We start from the raw sequence: 17119 nt of genomic DNA on the forward strand, positions 1-17119 counted from the left end.
AAGGTCCTGAGATCTCTCAGAATCTTATGGAGAGTTGTTTGTCACTCTGGATTCTGGTCTTTTCCCTGCTTCCAATCATCTATGAAATCTGCCTTAACATCTCTCATCTGTTATTTAAAGTTGGACTAAATTATTCCTTCCAGCTATGACATTCTGTAATCCTGAGGCAATCGAAACAACATTTAAAAGTGCTTTTGTAAATATTCTTTATGATACTCAAGATTATACTATACTGCAAAACAAGTAATCTTATAAGGCAGTTCCAACAGTTGTATTCATTGTAGCTGGCCGTCTTTTCTCAGCATCACTTTTCCCATATTCATTTTGAACACCTGAAATGAAGTTCAACTGTAAATTTCTCTAAAATTTGTGCAGCTGGGTAAAAACAAAGGTCTTTGTTTTGCATTTAAATTCAGTTCTTCATTTCTGTTCATACTAGTGCTTGCCTTTTCATGGCCAGATGGCAGAAAAGTTCCCTTTTGCAGTCTGCACTATGTCTGACCTCACAGAGATGTCTTCATGCTTTTGCCTAGCAGGATCACCAGAAGCTCTGGCACACTTGCAATCCCTGGGCCAACACTGAAGCCTGCTGGAATCTGTGCTCCGGGGGCTGTGCCGGGTAGAGAGGGCAGTGGGAGGTAAGAGCTTTTCACCCTTCACCACCTTCTCCACCCAGCATGGCCAGCACACTTTGGTCTACGGCACATCTCCAGTTATAGAGTGGGTTCTCGATGCTGTTATTTCTTACCTTGGGAATGGGGCTACCCTGATTTGGACTATTTGGGGTACATGTTGCGTGAATTTTTTTTTTATCAGAGTAGGAAGTGTTACAAGTAAATGTGTCTTTTATATTGCTTTTAAGACTGAATTTTTGTGCTGCTTTTATCCACAGAATGTAAAAGCACAGCTCCGATTCTATTGTATTCTTTCCATTATATTTTTATTGTGGTAAACTATACATAACATAAACTTTACCATCTTAATCATTTTTAAGTACATAGTTCAGTGGCACTAAGCACATTCACATTGTTGCACAAACTGTCACCACTGCCCATCTCCAGAACTTTTTCATCTTCCCAAACTGAAACTCTGTATCCATTAAACACTAACTCCCCATTCCCTTCTCCCAGCCCCTGGGAATGTAAGTGCAATCGTATAGTATTTGTCCTTTTGTGTTAATTGTACTGTATTTTTGTAAAAAAGATAAAGAAAAGCAACTGTCATCAGATCTACAAGAAGTGGAACATACTTCACATTTGCCTTACTGTCATCAGTGGCTAAATGCGCTGCAAGGGAACTACATTAAGATCTCTGCCCTTTAAGGATATGAACAGGATATTAATTACACCTTCAACGAACAAACTTAAAGTTATTTATATTTTTGTTATTTTATGCTAATTTCACATTCCACTTTGAGACTGATTTGTATTCAGTTTGGAGATGATTTTGTTAAATATGGTTTAGAGATGGCATAATTTAAAAATAACCAAGAATTTGGGAGTGGGAGGAGCTTAGGGAAATGAGGAAATTGACTGAATAGTGTGGTGTATGGTGGGCTTTCAGTAGCATGGTACATATATAGAACGCTGGCTTGGGATTCAGGAGACCTATTTTGGAGTTCTAGTTCTGCTACTTCCTAGCAGTTTGATCTTGATGAAGACACTCCTTCTCCCTGGGCCTCAGTTTCTTATCTATAAATTACTAGTGATGGGCCTGGACTATTTTAAACTTCCTTCTAGCTTTACCATTTTAAGAATTAAGATTGCAGTTCATGAAAATCAGGTCGAATTGTTTCTGACCTACCTTGTTACAAGAAAGAATTTCTGATGATAAAATTCAACATTATAGTGTAAATTTAAAAGGAAGCAAAAGAAGACAAAGACAGCAGAGTGAGTAGAGTACCAGAAGACCAGGCCCATTGGCTATTTTCATGCTTGGACTATAGGGCCGGTTGTATATGAACATCCATAACCAAGAAGCCTAGGGTAGGCTTTTATAGTTTGGCCTCTAACCAAGTCCTGCTTAGAGTCAAAGAGCAAGGAGAAGATCATAAAAGAAGTAAACAATCTGATACAATTTGTGGGGAAGTTGGGCTACCCTATCTGAAGATCGGATAAGTGAGATAAATTAGATTTGGGGCCTGAATAAACAGGATCTTAGCCGGAGTGAGGATTCTTAACCTGGGACTTCAGGGCTCCAAAGGTAGAATTTATTCCTAGTATGTTGGTTTCCCTTATAATTTTACGCATTTTTAAATATCCTGAGAAGAGGTCTATAGGTTTCATCAGACTGTTGGAGGGATCCATCATGCAAAAAAAGGCTCGTAACCCCTGTATATGGAGTTAAAGCAAAACAGGTTAGTGATAGTTGGAATATGCCATTTAGAAACAGTCCCTGAACAGAGCTCTTGGATGCATGAAGTCTTGCCCAGGTTTTTTTATGTGGTAAAGTTTTATAATTGGCAATAGAGTACTTTCCCTTATTTCTCTGGTACTTCTCCCAAGTTGACTTCTTTTCATGGAATCAAAAAGACGATTAAATGAGTCCAATTTTAACAGCTGCAAATTTATTCTTCAGTGTATTTCAAGCTCATATGGCTCTCTAGTATCAATATTGCTAGTAACAGGCTAAGTGTGAATATGTGTTTCTGGCAAGGAACAGATTTTCATTTTAATTGACACTTTCTTGTATATACTAAATCTTGGACGCCAGGAGCTTTCCTCACTAGTAGTTGTAGATGCTAAATCTGTACTTGACTTCACCACCTCCTGTCAAGATAAATGCAAGCTTTGTTTCCCCTCAAAGGAGTTCAAAGAAATAATTTACTTGTTGTCCTGTATCGGGAGATGTTGTTTTCAGCCAGGCATCACATGGATCCAACTGCAAAGATTTTCAATGCCCAAAGCAAGATCAGCTGCTTTTTTTTTGTTCTGAAACATGTAGCAGTTGAAATGAGAATTCTAGGTTTGCTCAGTTACTCTAAATTCTGTGATCGAGAAGTGGTAGCAATAAAAATCATTAATACTCCAAGTGGGAGTGTGTTGAAGTCTTCTAAATTTATTCAGAAAGTGTCTTGTGCACTTGAGACAGTTACTTACAGAGATAAAGGAAACTCAGTTTTTACAGTAGTTGGGAGGCAGAGAGAGAGTCTGCTTAATAAAGATGATCATTTTTAGACATGTGCCTTAGAAACTAACAAACTTACATCTTCTATTCAGTGATCCAGATCTCTGAGCTAAGGCACATAGGGTCTGTTAGTAAAAAATGGTGGTAAGGTTTACTGAGATCTCATTTTTTATTTTTTAATTTTTTCCAGACAGTAGGGAAAGTTGCTATTGTGCTTGGGATAGTTCATCTAAAAACTTGGTCTTGAATTTCATAAATGGCTGCTTTTACATAGGATTTCTTTCTGTGACTCTGACCACACAGCTTTTATGTTCCTTCCCTTCAGTTATGTTTGTGATCATTAAGAATAACCCTGTGAAGTAGTAGAAAAGTTACCTTCATTTTATAGATGAGGGACTCAAGGCTCAGAGAAATGAAATATTTATACTTTGTAGTAAATTGCAGAACCAGTACTGGCACCTGGGTCTTCTGACTCTTGGGTTTGTATTCTTTAAACACTACTAGCTACCCCACTTTGAAAAGAATATATGGGACACAGTTGTGATCATGTAGAGTCTGTCTCCAAGGGAGAATGGATTCACTCTTCATGCCATGGTATATTGATCTATGATTTTTCTGCTTGAAATGAACCAGATTCCAAGCCTGTTTGTGGAATGTATACTTGAGGAGTGATGAGGATTAGAACAGCCCACAGTCCTTGAGATTTTCTTTGATGATAATATCTGTAACTGCATCAAATACAAATTTGACATTCTGTGTGTCTGTAGCACAGGTCATGTGACTGTAGATTTCTTTGACATCTTTTCGCATGTTGAGGTCAAGGAACTGACTCTTGATGTAATTCCCTGCATCTTCAAAAGAGTTGTTCCCTGGTTTCCCAGAAAAAATAGTGAAGAAATGGGATAAATTAACCCTTTTTAGCTGCTGACTTTTTTTTTTAATGTTAAAATTTATATATTTTGAGAGAGGGAGAGTGCAGGTGCACATGGTGTGCTTGCATACAAGTTGGGGGAAGGGCAGAGAGAGAAAAGAGAATCTCAAGCAGCCTCCACACTAATGCATGGTTTGATCCCACGAACCATGAGATCATGACCTGAGCCAAAATCAGGAGTCAGACCCTGAACCAACTGAGCCACTCAGGCATCCCTGCTCACTTACTTTTTAGGTGACCCACTCGATCCTTGAAATGTGTTGGACAGCTGCAGTTGGGAACGTATTTTTAAGGGGAGGGTCCTCTTCTCTATTGTACTCCAGTGTTTATCACTTGAGCAACAGAATTGAGGAGAGGGATCTCTTTGTCTCTGCCCTTGATTTCTGGGAGGTATCATTTAAATAGTCTGTGGCTCTCCTGCATCCTGTCTATTCTGTTCCAGGGACATTTGATTTTAAACTTACGACTGAATACCCAAGTTTCTCAGATCAGACATCCAAGTATCACTTGGATATCACAAAGCGCATAAGAGGAACTGAGTATTAAGGGGATATGGCGGGGCAGGGAGGGGGCGCCTGGGTGGCTCAGTCGGTTACGTGTCTGACTTCAGCTCAGGTCATGATCTCATGGTTTGTGAGTTCGGGCCCCATGTTCGGCTCTGTGCTGACAGCTTGGAGCCTGCTTTGAGTTCTGTGTCACTCTCTGACCCTTCCCCACTCATGCTGTCTCTCTCTCTCTTTCTCTCTCTCAAAAATAAATAAACATTAAAAAAATTTTTTAAGGGATAAGGGATCATCAGCCTGGCAAAGCAAAGGAGTTTCACACTTAGTACCCCTTAAAGACAGGTTCCTTTATGTCTTCTTGGTATAGGAAATGAGGCAATCACCAGTCATTACCAAGAAAGCATTACCATTATCTCCATCCCTTGACACTTACCATCATAGTCTGGAAAACAAATGCTGAGATGGACTTTCTTGATTTTTTCCTCAAAGAGGTCCTTCTTGTTGAGAAAGAGGACAATGGAAGTAGCCGCAAAGAACTTGTGGTTACATATGCTGTTGAAGAGGTGTAATGACTCATGCATGCGATTCTAGTAAGAGGAGACACCATCAGAGATATCAGACTGAGCTTATGGGCTATTGTCTACTTCTTGTTCTTGTTCCCCTTGGAGAGACTAGTGCTCCAAATGTAAGAGGAAAGTTGGGGAATAGTTTATCTCTTTTTAGTGTGGTGGGATAGGGCCAAAGAAATCTAGCTGCCTTTCTCATCCTTTTTCTGTCATAGCTGTGTGACTTGGGGGAAATCCCTGAACTTTTCTGAGTTTTAGTTTCCCTGTCTCATAGGGTTGTTATGGAAGTTCAATGAGATCATGTATGAGTGTCTATGATAGTGGCTGGCATATAGGTGTACAATAAATGTTAGGTCAATCTTTGGCAGCCAGGGCACTGCGAAGGACTTTGACTCCCGTAAGTGCTGCTTATACAGAGTGGAAACTAGGCCTGAGTTGTCATGTGCCCATTTGCATCTCCATGATAATTTTTCTTTTCAGGATGATTCTGATAAGCTTCTGTTACAGAGTCCTGGATCTCTGTGTGGGCAGGAACATAATAGGAATTATTGCCCCAGTGTCAAATGGTGAGGACTAGAGAATTTCTCAGCACCATACCACAAGCCTTTCTGCCTTATTTCCTCCTCTGATTGCCACTCTGAGCAGGTGAGAAGTGGTGCTATATATCTGCAGAGTCTAGATGTTGCCAAGTGCCCCAGACCAGCCTGTTTTTAGGGAGCAGGGCCTTTAGGATTTCAAGTATGCTATTATCTGACTTGGGCTCAATCTCTTCACCCAATGAAGAAAGAAAACAAGTCTACTTTTTGTGGCCTTTTGTCATTGCTAATGCTCCTGTAGAACCCCTTAAGACTTCATAGACTTCAGGGTTAAAGGTGGAAGAGATCTTGAAAAATGAATGACCCCATAAGACATTTTGGCTAGAGGATATTCATAGTGCTCTAATGTGAACTTGAACTACTAAGGAGAAGGGAGAACAACTGAGACAGGGATGGGAGTATAGGAGCTTTGTCTCCTATCAATAAGCTATGGGCCTCCATTAGCATGTTCCATGCCTTGATATTCTCTCAGACTCCAAGACTGGGCGGGCTGATGCTTGGTCTACAGAGCTCCTATCTTGTTAAATTCTACAGGCTCAAGAGACTCACCCCTCAGGTAGTCTTCCACCTGCCAATTTAAGTGGCATGTGAGAAACCTGGTCTGCAGGTCTCCCCTTAGTCCTGTTGACAGTACATATTTAGGCTTCCAAGTGAGGTTAGTAGTCCAACCCTTCTGTTGCACAAAGATGCACATCATACATTGTTTTTCTGCTCTATCATTTTCATCTCCTATCCTTTATTTCCGTAGGTGGCCTGGAAGAGTCCTAAGTGTAACCCCTGCACTTTGCCCAGTTGTGATCCCTTGTCCCTTTAATACTCTGTTCCTCTTGTGAGCTGTGTGATATCCAGGTGATTCTTGGATGTCTAATTTGAGACCAAGCTCACCTCCAGTAAATCTAGAGCTCCAAAGTGCTAACCTGGAACCTGCAAAAGGGGAAGTTTTTCTAGAATTATTTACTGAGGCATTGATTTGTGTTCCAGAGGACTGCTAGACTGTCAATGTTAGCTGAAATCACCCAAGCTGAAGAATTGGTGACACAAAGCTTAGAGGAAGGGTCACAGGGGGACTGTCTATCAAAGCTGCTTACTGTAAGGGCCACTTACCACTTCGTCATCTTCCACTAGCACCATATCATAGGCACTGAGGGCCGCACAGAAAATGATGCAGGTGACTCCCTCAAAGCAGTGGATCCACTTCTTTCTCTCTGATCGTTGCCCTCCCACGTCAAACATCCTGAGGGAAGAAGCAGCACATGTACTTGGTGTTTACAGAGGGGTGGCCACTTTGGGGCCAGTCGGCAATGAGATGGGAAATGGGGAGGAAAGAGGGACAAATAGGATAGTTATTTAGATTGGGCTTTAGTGAAGGCCAAGAGGCATCCCCAATCCCCTTTTTTGGTATCTGAGGTGACCCCAGGGAACCATGTGTGTATCTGTGATGCCCCCCAGAGAGCTGTGTACTCACCTGAAGTTCAAGTCTTTGACGGAAAACTTGGTCTCAATGATGCCTGTGGTTTTGACTCTGGATCGTAGCACATCTTGCTCATTAGGGAGGTAGTCAGGGGCTGTAATCCGGTCTAATTGGTTCAGGTAGCTAGAGAAAAGAGATTGGAATGGATTAAACTTTACACAGCCAGGGCCAAGAAAGGTAAAGGTCCTACCCAAAGTTATATAACTAACTTGGTGATGGAATCAGGACTAGAGTCCATATTGTTAAATCTAGGGTTCTTTCCTTCAAACCCTCATGTGTCCTTACAAAAGGGAATGTGGGCCGAGAGGCATGCCCAGTTGTGGCAGGGGTTCTGTCACATTTAAGTCAAATCAGATAACTTTTCCTTAAGTTTTGCCTGGCTACAAAGTTTTCTAGATCCTTCAGTAAGATTTGGTGGTTTAAATGAGTGTCAAAAGTTCCAACAAGAAGCAGGAATAGGGGCTCCTGGGTGGCTCAGTTGATTGAGCTTCCGACTCTTGATTTTGGCTCGGGTCATGATCCCAGGGTCGTGGGATCAAGCTCTGTGTCGGGCTCTGTGCTGAGCGTGGAGCCTGCTTGAGATTCATTCATTCATTCTCTCTCTCCCCCCGCCTCTCTCTTCTCCCCCACTTTCCCTTTTCCTCCCCCTCCCCCACTCACGCTCTCTTTAAAATAAAAATAAGTTTAACAAGAAGCAGGAGTAGACTAAAAGAGACTTCAGAGACATAAGAGACGTGAGTCGGTTTAATACATGGACCTTGTTTATATCCTGAATCAAGTTGAGGGGCAAACAGTTGAGATAACTGGGGAAACTTAAATGAGCACTGGCTTGGATATTTGATGACATCAAGGAATTTTTAAATATTTAGGTGTGGTGGTTATGTTGTGATTTCTTTTTTTGAAAAGAGCCTCTCTCTCTCTCTCTCTCTCTCTCTTTTTTTTTTTTTTTTTGAGAGATACATAGTGAAATTTTTAGTATGTAATGATAGGATATTTGGGACTTTCTTCAAAATAATCCAGTGGGAGATGGAGATAAAATGGAACAAGAGTGGTCATGAGCTGGTAACAGTTGAAGTCAGGTGATTCACTGTATTATCCTACTTTCATATGTGTTTGACAGTTATCATGAAAAAAACTTTTTTTTTAAAGACAAGAGGAAGGCAGATGTGAAGTGGGATGACAGAGAAGAAGGGAAGGAAAATTAACAAGTGTGTAGTATATGCCAGTATTTCCACATTTAAATTCTCATTTAACCTCATACACCTTCAAGTTTCATGTCCCATTTTACAGATGAAGGTTAATTTCAGAAGAGTTGAATAAGTTGTCGAAGGTCAAGAGGCACTGTGGTATATTGTAAAAAGCACTCAACTTTGCGGTCAAATAGACCTGGAGTCAACTTCAACCTCTGCCATTTAACTATGTGACTTTGGGCAAGTTAGTTAACTTCTCTGAACCTCAGTTTTTCATCAGACTAATAAAAAGTACTATCTACCTCGAATAATGAAACGAGATGGTGCACCTCACACACCCAGCAATGCCTGGGCCTTAGTGAGTAAGTGCTCTGTGGATGGTAAATGATAACTGTGTTACAAAATTAGATGACAGAAGAGGGATTAAATCCAGTTCTGACTACAGAGCTCATGCCCATCTATGAAACCATGCTGTTTGAGGTAGGCTTGATAAACTCTCTGTACCTTATCTTTTTGGAATCAGCTTTGCAAAGTTGGTTCTTTTAAATCCCTGACCTACTTCCTTTGGTTTGCCCTGGAAGTTTCTGTGTCCCATGCCCTGGCACCCTGATGTAAAATGCTATGTGTGAAGGAGGCATTCGTTTCTGGTTGGTGGCCTAAGTAAATACACCTAGGTTACCAGCTAGAATATTCCATCCTGAAAAGGCCATCGTTAATCACCTGTTTCCTGGGAGGGCATGTGGCAGAACTGCAGGTCTGTCTTTGTGTTTGTGGTTCTGAAAGGAGAGACTATGTGCATGAATTTAAGAGGACAGCAGTCTGAGGGCTACTAAGCAGGGCACATTTGTTATTAATTTGGGGGTCTTCAGCTCTATAGGCTGCAGTGAGCCAGATTGAAGCAACACAGAGTGGTGGCAACTATGTCTGTGTCCCTCTCTAAAGGCATTAAGTTCAAAGCATAGTAAAACACTGCTTAAGCCTAACACAACAGGTATCCACGCTGAATTCAGTCCTTTGTGACTCCAGCTTTCATGCCTGAAATTTTAGTCTGCTTGTGATTTCTCCTAGAAGGTTGTTTATAGCTAATCCCACCCCTTCCCCAGTCAGAGTCTTACTAAGATGCTGAGTCATTGAGCTGGTACTCTGCAGCTCTCTCGAAGCAGGCTTGCACCCCACCATCCTTCCACAACTTCCTGATGACCTCAACCAGCTCGGGAGGCATGGTGCCCTCCTCAGTGGAGTCAGCCAGGTTGTTGAGCTGTCGCCCAGTATCCTGTAAGGCAGAAACCTGGCTGAGAACTACACAGGAGTAATGGCTTTCCAGGAGGCTCCTGGGAATACTACTGAAAAGAAAGCATTTTGCATTGCTACTAAAGCCTAAGATGGAGATTGCAGCCAGTGAAGATGTTAAGAAAACATATGGATTAATTTTGAGTGTGCTTCTGAGATGTAGAGGGTGGCAATTTCTCCAGTCCTAGGGTGTCTAGGGGAAAATAGGTTCCAGGGGCTTCCTCTGTGGTGTTTCTGTCTCCCATCCTTCGTTCAAAAGAGTACTGCCACAAAATGTGGGCCCTCTGCTCGCAGGGAGGTTGGAAGTTTAAAGACCAGATTGACCATGACATAGATCAGATGGTAGACAACCATCACCTTTGTTCTTTCAATGATCCAAAGCTAGGAAAAGACAAATGCCAGAACTAGGGATTTAGCTTGTAAAAGTTCCATAGCCAGGCAAGGAGCCCAGGGGAGCATTTTAGATGGTAAGGTAAAACAAAAAGGCAGAGGAAGCTGAGAACAGGTTTTGGTAATGTATTATAAAGGTAGGGATTGCACACTTCTCCAAGACTGAAGTAAAAAGACTGGAAGCTCAGTAGGTAGGACTTAGTTCTACGAAACTCTTTTCTGACCCATATTTCCTCATAGCTTGTCAGCTGCCTGTTTTCTGATCATTAGCCTTTCCTTCCAACCTTAACCGCATTGCTGTTAACCACATACCGCACAGCTTGGTTCAGCATAGTCAATACCCAGTGTGGACATGGCCTGGATGATAGCCAAGATGGACTGCAGCATATTCCCGTAGATGATGGCCTTGTACTCCAGACACTCTTCTGGTGAATAGCCATCCTGATGAATGATCCTGCAAGACACCCGGCCCATAGTTGGACCTGAGTAACCAGCCCTAAGGGATTGGGGATCTGGAAGGATTGAAAGGGTCATAAGAACACAATCTATTCCTATGGCTGTCCCAAAGTGGAGGGTGAGGGGAAAAGGGCATGCAGATGAGGGGCATTGGGAATCAGGTTCTTTATATCCTTTACATCTGGGTGCCTTCAGGATGAAGAGCCCTTCACCTTCCATGCCTCTACTGGCTCTACTGACTTCATCACCCTACCTCAGTCCTCGGGGGGCTTTGTTCTTACTCACTTCATCTGTTTGACGATAGTGCTCTTTCCTGACTCCCCAGCACCTGCAGGGAGAAATGCTTATGCTTCAGGTTTCCACCAAGTCTCCCCAACCCTCCAGTAGATGGCTTGTGAGAAGTCTAAGCCAGGGCTTGCTTGGAAGTCTTGTTAGGAGACAACCTGTAGGGATGATTGCTGCCCTCAATTTCTGCCAGCCTTGAGCTCAGGTCGTTCAGTCTGGATTTAGAGCAGAGTTTCTCAGCCTCTGCACTGTTGACATTTTGGGCTGGACAATTATTTTTTTTGTGGGAGGCTGTCCTGTGCATTGTATGGTGTTCAGTGGCATTCCTGGCCTCTACTCACTAGAGGCCAGTAGCACTCTTCTCTTCCAGTTGTGACAACTAAGAATGTCTCCAGACATTCCCGAGCGTCCTGGTGAGGGGTGAGGGTGGTGGCAAAATCTCGTTGAGAACCACCGATAGAGTCAGGGAATTCCTTTAACACGTTTCTCCTCTGCCCAGTTTTACTCAGGAGAGTGATCTTGGAGCAGGATTGCAGAGAGCTGGATAACTTCACTGAAATAGTTGTTTTCATCATCTTGCTTTTTCCCTTATTGGCTAAAATGCCCTACTATCCTCTCATTTACACTCTGCTCTCCCTCCACATACCCTTCAACTCTCTCCCCCAGTTTGCACTGCCCTGATGCCCTAACCTCCCTCCCATTTAGTCTATGCTGGTTCCCTTTAAGCTGCTTATCCTGAATGTAGAAGAAAGCTGCTTAGGCTTAAAAGATCTCTCAGTGGCCTTGCTATCTCTTTCCCCTTCTGTAGCTTTTGGGCTTCTTGGAGTCTGAGTCCAGCTTACAGTAGTATGCTCACAGGTTGGCTGGGCAAAAGGAGGTGCCACCGCCTGGGGCTCCAGTTCACAGGCTCCTCATGGGCTTGGAAACAGCCCAGCCAGCTAATCTGCTGCTGCAAAGACCCCCCAGCTAGCCTATCTCTGTACTACCGTTGGGTTTTTTTTTCCTAAACCAGGTGTCCCAAACTCTTTATTGAACCAAGAGGTTCTGTTTGCAGCTGTTACCAATCTCTCTGACCAACAGAAGAAGGTGCTTGTCGTTTTTCAGCACAGACCTGTGATCTGCTTAGGGCTCATCAAGTTGATGAACCTCCCATCTGGAAGGGGCTTTCAAGGCAGCTACTGAACAGAAAGCCAGGAAAGGACTGCCGTAGACATTCCTCCTCCCTCAGGGCTGGCTCCCTAGTTATAAAATGTATACAGAATGTTTACTGGAGGCAAGGAGAAGGAACCCATTTATGTGGCAAGAACCAGTGGGCCTGCTCCTGGGACTACATGGCACTGATGCTATGGCAGGACTTCTGAGTCCACTGACTCAGAGCTTGCTGACTGCAGATCAGGTAACTCTAAGCCCAGGGTTCACGGCATTTACCAAGCTGTGAGGTGTGGGGTTTGGTTAGATTTGGAGATGGATGGGTCTCTCCCAGCCCTTGCACACTTCCTGGTTCAAGGAAGAGCAGAACTATTCCAAGGTAGCTTTGGTATTCTGCATCTCCTTGGGGTGGCTATACTCAGCCCTAGAGCCCTGATCCCTTAGCCTGAGACCAGATGGGGAGAGGAAAATGACCGGCCATCCGTCCTCCCCGTGGGGTGGGCTAGAACCCATCTACCATTTAGGATAAGCAGGAAGGAGCAGTACGTTCTTCTCTGGCTCATCCTCCCATCTCGCTCACCCAGCAGTAGCAGTTTGACGGTCTTGGCTTCCTTGTCAGCATCCTCCTGCAGCTTCTTTTCTAGCTCCTTGGACCTCTTGGCCAGTTCTTTGTCCTCAGCACTGGCTCCACTCCCCATCTTTCTGCTATCTTCTTCTCCGCTGCTTCTTCTGGCCCTTAAGCTTCTTCTCTAGGGTTTCCTATCTGTGAGATGGAAGATAAGGAAAAAGTAAATTGGGATCGAGTATCAGTTTTGTAGTCCTCCTCAAAAGCTGGTCGATAAGGGCCTTGGTGAGGGAGCAGGCTCTAGGTTCTCGTCCCCTGCCTGTCTTGGGTGAGACTTTCTACCCCAGCTGGAGACCTACTTAGTCTAGGGATTGTAGCCTTTTTATCTAGCAGTGTGATGGGTCAAGCCAATTAAGAGCTCAGTATGACAAAGGGCAAAGACATGTGTTTCTGTAACTAAGAAAATGGCTGGATTTTGACACAGGAGGACAGAATGCGGGTACTGGAGCTTTCTGGAATGAGATCACAGCTGTCCCATCCTTTTGAGGGGCTGATCTCCTAAAAGTCTCTTTCTTCCTTGGATTCACTTGCATTTTAGCTCTAGAGATTAGATGTGTAAACGTAGGAAGCTCCGCCTGTCCTGAGACTCCAGATTTTAGAGTCTTGTTTTCAAGGGCTTCAAGGCATCAAAGCACCCTCTCCATCATACCAGGCTGGTCCTGGCAAGGAAATCTTGTTTAGGGTGGTGCCCTTCCTGGAAAAATCAGAAATGTTTCCTCCAGCTCCTCCAGTGGCTGCTGCACCAGGAAGTTATTAGCATTGTTCTGCTATGTTGGGTAATCTCTCTATGTGCTTCTTTATAGCACTTATCCCTTCATACTGTACTTTGCTTTATGAATGGGTTTCTCCCAGGCTGAATTCCTTCCGCTGGAGGTCAGGGGCCAAATCTGATTCATATGTGAGTCCTTTAGACCATGTGGTTTATTAGCAGACCCTCAGTAAAAGTTTGGTGAATGAATGAAAGAAAAAGTATACACAGAGAGAGCAGGCCTCCAACTCTGTAAAGCCACCTGAGGCCTACCCTCACTTGGTGAGTGAACTTTGCTGTTTAGAGTGGGAGTTTGTGCTGCCTCATACAGGAAACTGCTTCCTTGGGAAATTGGACTCTAGCCTCTGGCTTTGCAAAGGTTGGGGCAGCCCTCCCTCTGGCCCTCATTCCAGCTGCCCCTTCCTGGGAAGAAATGCCAGAGAGGAACCCAGGAGTTCTCTTTTGGACCTATGGAAGACTCTCTCCATCGGTCATATTTCTCTATGCCAGTTATTTCCGTTTAATTAAGTGGGTTGCTGGTGGAGCCTCCTCAGTACTTCGGGATTTTGCTACCCAAAATGTGGTGCAAGGCCCAGCCTAGATCACCTGGGAGCTTCTTGGAAGTGCAGGATCTCAGGCTTTAACCTAGATCTGATTTAGAGCCTGCATTTTAACTGGATCGCAGGTGACTCTAAGCATGTTAAAGTTCGGGAAGTGCTGCCCTAGGAGGTACTAGGGAATTGTTTTTTCCTCAAACCTGCCTAATCATGAGGATCACCTGAGATGCTTGTTTCTGTGTGTTATCAAATCTTAGGTCTCACTGATTGGAAGATCACTCAGATTTCAAAGATGTTAAAATATCCTATATGTTTTTATAAAGGGGTGTGCTTTAGAATCATTAAGTTCCAGCAATAGTGCTAATTCCAGATCCTGAGAAAATCTTTTAAACTAATACAAGTGATTATCATCATCTGGCAAGTTTGGAAAAACCTGATCCAGAAGAGTGGTTCTCAACTTTTGTTGTACTTTGGAATTTACCCAGAGAGCTTTAAAAAATAATACTGATCTAATTGGTCTGGAATACAGTCTAGGCGTGGAGATTTCCAAATTTCCCCAGGTGATTCTAATGCGCAGCCAAGGACTTAACCTGAGCTTGAAGGGCTTAACGTGTTCTTTCCCTTTAGAGTGGAACTGTACTGTAGTGGCCTGTGCATTTGGACTGAGAAGCTGGGAGGGAGCCCCTGGGCCTCCCACCTACCAGGTACCCTGAGCCATTGCTGAGCTCCTTCCTCCTTCCACCACCTTTCAGCTGCATATCTGAGCATCTGGCTGAGAAGCCCTGGGCCTGGAGCCCAGACTCTCAGGGCTGATGGAGAAATAGGTAGCCGCCACGGTGCCTTCCCTAGTGATCATGTTTTCCCAATCAAAAATTGGCAAGTGCTTCTTGACTTAAAACAGGAGAGTGTCTTTGAAATTGTGATTGTCTTGGAATCTTGGCTATAAGGTTTCAGTAATTATACCTCCCCAGCCCAGCCCTAACCTACCCACAATATCGGTAACCTACACCTAGGCCAAAGCTGTGCTGAAGTCTGTTGTGTTCAGAGCAGGGGACTGCCAGCCACTGTGCTGGCCGAGTTAATGTGGCTCCTATCAGTTCATTCTCACACTAACTTCAAGGTAAGTGCTCTGTCCCCAGTTTACAGAACAGAGAACTGAGACTTGAGAGGTAAGTAACCTGTTCAAGGTCCTATAGTTTAATGAGCAGACAAATCAAGTGATCCTTCTTCCCACGACCCCCACATAAGCAGCCAGTGAAAGAACACTTGGAGGAAACAAGCAACATGCATGAGCTCGAAAACAGTAGCACTTGCAATGTTAAAGGAACCACTAACTTGTTTGACGCATGGAGAAAATGTTCGAGCTTGTTCCTTTTTCAGCTACCACCTCTGCAAACTTCTGTGCTGCTCCTACTTGTTTTGTAGTTTGCTGGGCTCCCATTCCGACTACTAAGCTGAGTAAGAGAGCTCCTGACCCTTGCCTGGCCTCTAATTGTGCTGACCCATCCTGATGCCAGTGACCTCCTGCCTCCCGTCTTCAGCTCTGATGCCTTTCGAAACTGTGACTGTTCTACTTGATTATCGCATTTGGGTTCAGTGACCTGGTGGAGTAGGAAAAGCATGTACGTGCCATTCCCATTTAGAAACACAGAAATATGATCCTCACATTAATAAACAAATTAGCATCAAAATCAGCTAGAGCTCAGGAGTCCTACTCACAGCCTGATAACCAATCATTTTGAGTGAAGCAAGACTCACCATTTCCCAACGAATTTGGTCCTGTTTCCTGAGCTAAGGGGAGACCTCAGGATCTGTCTTACCCTCAGTGATGGGAATTGTGGAGAAAGCCTTGTCTCAGCTGGAGTAGGGAGATCATGAATGAAGAACTGCCCTCAGGACCTTCCAGTCCAAAGGAAGAGGTGGGGTAAATTCACAGAGAAGCAGCTGAATTGAAGGAACACTGTGCTAGTGCTGGAGAATTCAAAGCTGTTTAAAACCTACCCTCCACCCCTGGTAGGAAAGACCATTCATTATAAACACATTTAACTGTCAGACTGAAAAATTCTGTAGAAGAAAGGAGGGAGCAACTAAAATGAACAGACTTGCAACAGAGAAGCAGAACAACAATAGAAACGGAGGTAAGGCATTTTGGGGAGAGGAAAGAAAGCATGAGAGAATGCATGGAGGCCCGAGGTGCAACGTGTGCTCTGGGAAGACTGGGAAATGAGATGTGACTGGTGGGGCAGAGAGGGAAAGGTGCAGGGAAAGGTGCGTGGAGAGGAGGGCTGGGAGAGGACAACAAAGGGGCATTGGGGCTAGCCAGTGAGGTCCTGGAATGACAGGGCATGGCTAGAGCCATTTGAATACTTACAAACTAGTATGGGTGGATGCAGCTGTATGGAGTTGTAAACAATGCTGGGGGACAGGTTGCTTGGACAAGCTGAGAAACCAGAACCGAGTAGCTTGGTTCCAGAAGGATCTAAGCATAGGGGATGCTTTGGGAAACTGTTCTGGCCAAGGATCTTTGTGAGGCTGGAGGTGTTCTCTCCAGAGTCCGGTGTCTGCAGAGTGGTCTGGCCTAGTGGGGAGGCTGACATCACAAGTGAGCTGCGGGCCAGGGGCTAAGAGAAGCCTTCTTCAGAGAATTAAGGAGCATACTTGAGTGGGGGCCTGGGGTTCAGGGAGGGCCATTTAAGGAACCATCTGGTGAATAGAGTAGGAGGGAGGGAGCTGTATTTAGAGCTAGGGAAGATCTCAGAGGCTCAAAAACAACATTATGGCCCCAACATGAAAGAAGCTGGAGGCCAAAGAGGATGACTCACTCCTTCACTTTCCAAACTGTTTTTGCGTAGACAGTGAACCCCGCTTAGATTCTTACTGGTGTTGTGTAGGTGGAGAGATCGATGCTTAGCTGTAATCAGGACACACTTCCTAGCAGGCACTGTGTACCAAATGGCCTGGAAATAGGGGAGGGTTGTGGGGTGAAGGGTGTGTTGCAGATGGGACTAGGGAGGAGCATGAAGGGACTAGTGAACCGGTTTGCCTGGGTAGGGTGGAGGGCAGGGATTGCCACCTATGGGCTGGTTAGGTAAGTAGGTCCGGATTAAGGGAGAATCTGAATGAGACCTAGCCCAATGCAAGATACCGCCCCTTAAAACTATGTCAAAATATGCATTTTATCAGAGTACAGTTGACATTCTACATGGTTACCTGCTGCTTGATTTTTAATTTTGAGA

The 17119-nt window shown here is 44.1% G+C and overlaps 1 protein-coding gene across 1 annotated transcript; it reads right to left on the reverse strand.

The window, feature by feature from the left end:
• Positions 1-1862: 1862 nt before the first annotated feature.
• GNAT2 (G protein subunit alpha transducin 2) lies at positions 1863-13204 on the reverse strand. Its single transcript, XM_015075383.3, has 8 exons — positions 12534-13204; positions 10805-10847; positions 10376-10517; positions 9499-9656; positions 7188-7316; positions 6827-6956; positions 4994-5147; positions 1863-3995 (listed from the first exon to the last, which is right to left on the reverse strand). The coding sequence occupies exons 1-8, from the start codon at positions 12649-12651 to the stop codon at positions 3805-3807; spliced, it is 1065 nt and encodes a 354-aa protein (XP_014930869.1). The 5' UTR covers positions 12652-13204; the 3' UTR covers positions 1863-3804.
• Positions 13205-17119: the final 3915 nt, after the last annotated feature.

This window comes from Acinonyx jubatus, chromosome C1, assembly GCF_027475565.1.
Source record: "Acinonyx jubatus isolate Ajub_Pintada_27869175 chromosome C1, VMU_Ajub_asm_v1.0, whole genome shotgun sequence".
NCBI classification, from domain to species: Eukaryota; Metazoa; Chordata; class Mammalia; order Carnivora; family Felidae; genus Acinonyx; species Acinonyx jubatus.

What these genes read in the sequence shown, in the direction of transcription:
- GNAT2 (XM_015075383.3), bottom strand. Translation starts at nt 12,651, where the DNA reads ATGGGGAGTGGAGCCAGTGCTGAGGACAAAGAACTGGCCAAGAGGTCC. An exon ending in CTCAATGACTCAGCATCTTA is followed by an intron (nt 7,317 to 9,498) that starts GTAAGACTCTGA and finishes TCTTTTCTCTAG; the next exon opens with CTACCTGAACCAATTAGACC. An exon ending in TTGTTTTCCAGACTATGATG is followed by an intron (nt 3,996 to 4,993) that starts GTAAGTGTCAAG and finishes CTGGGAAACCAG; the next exon opens with GGAACAACTCTTTTGAAGAT.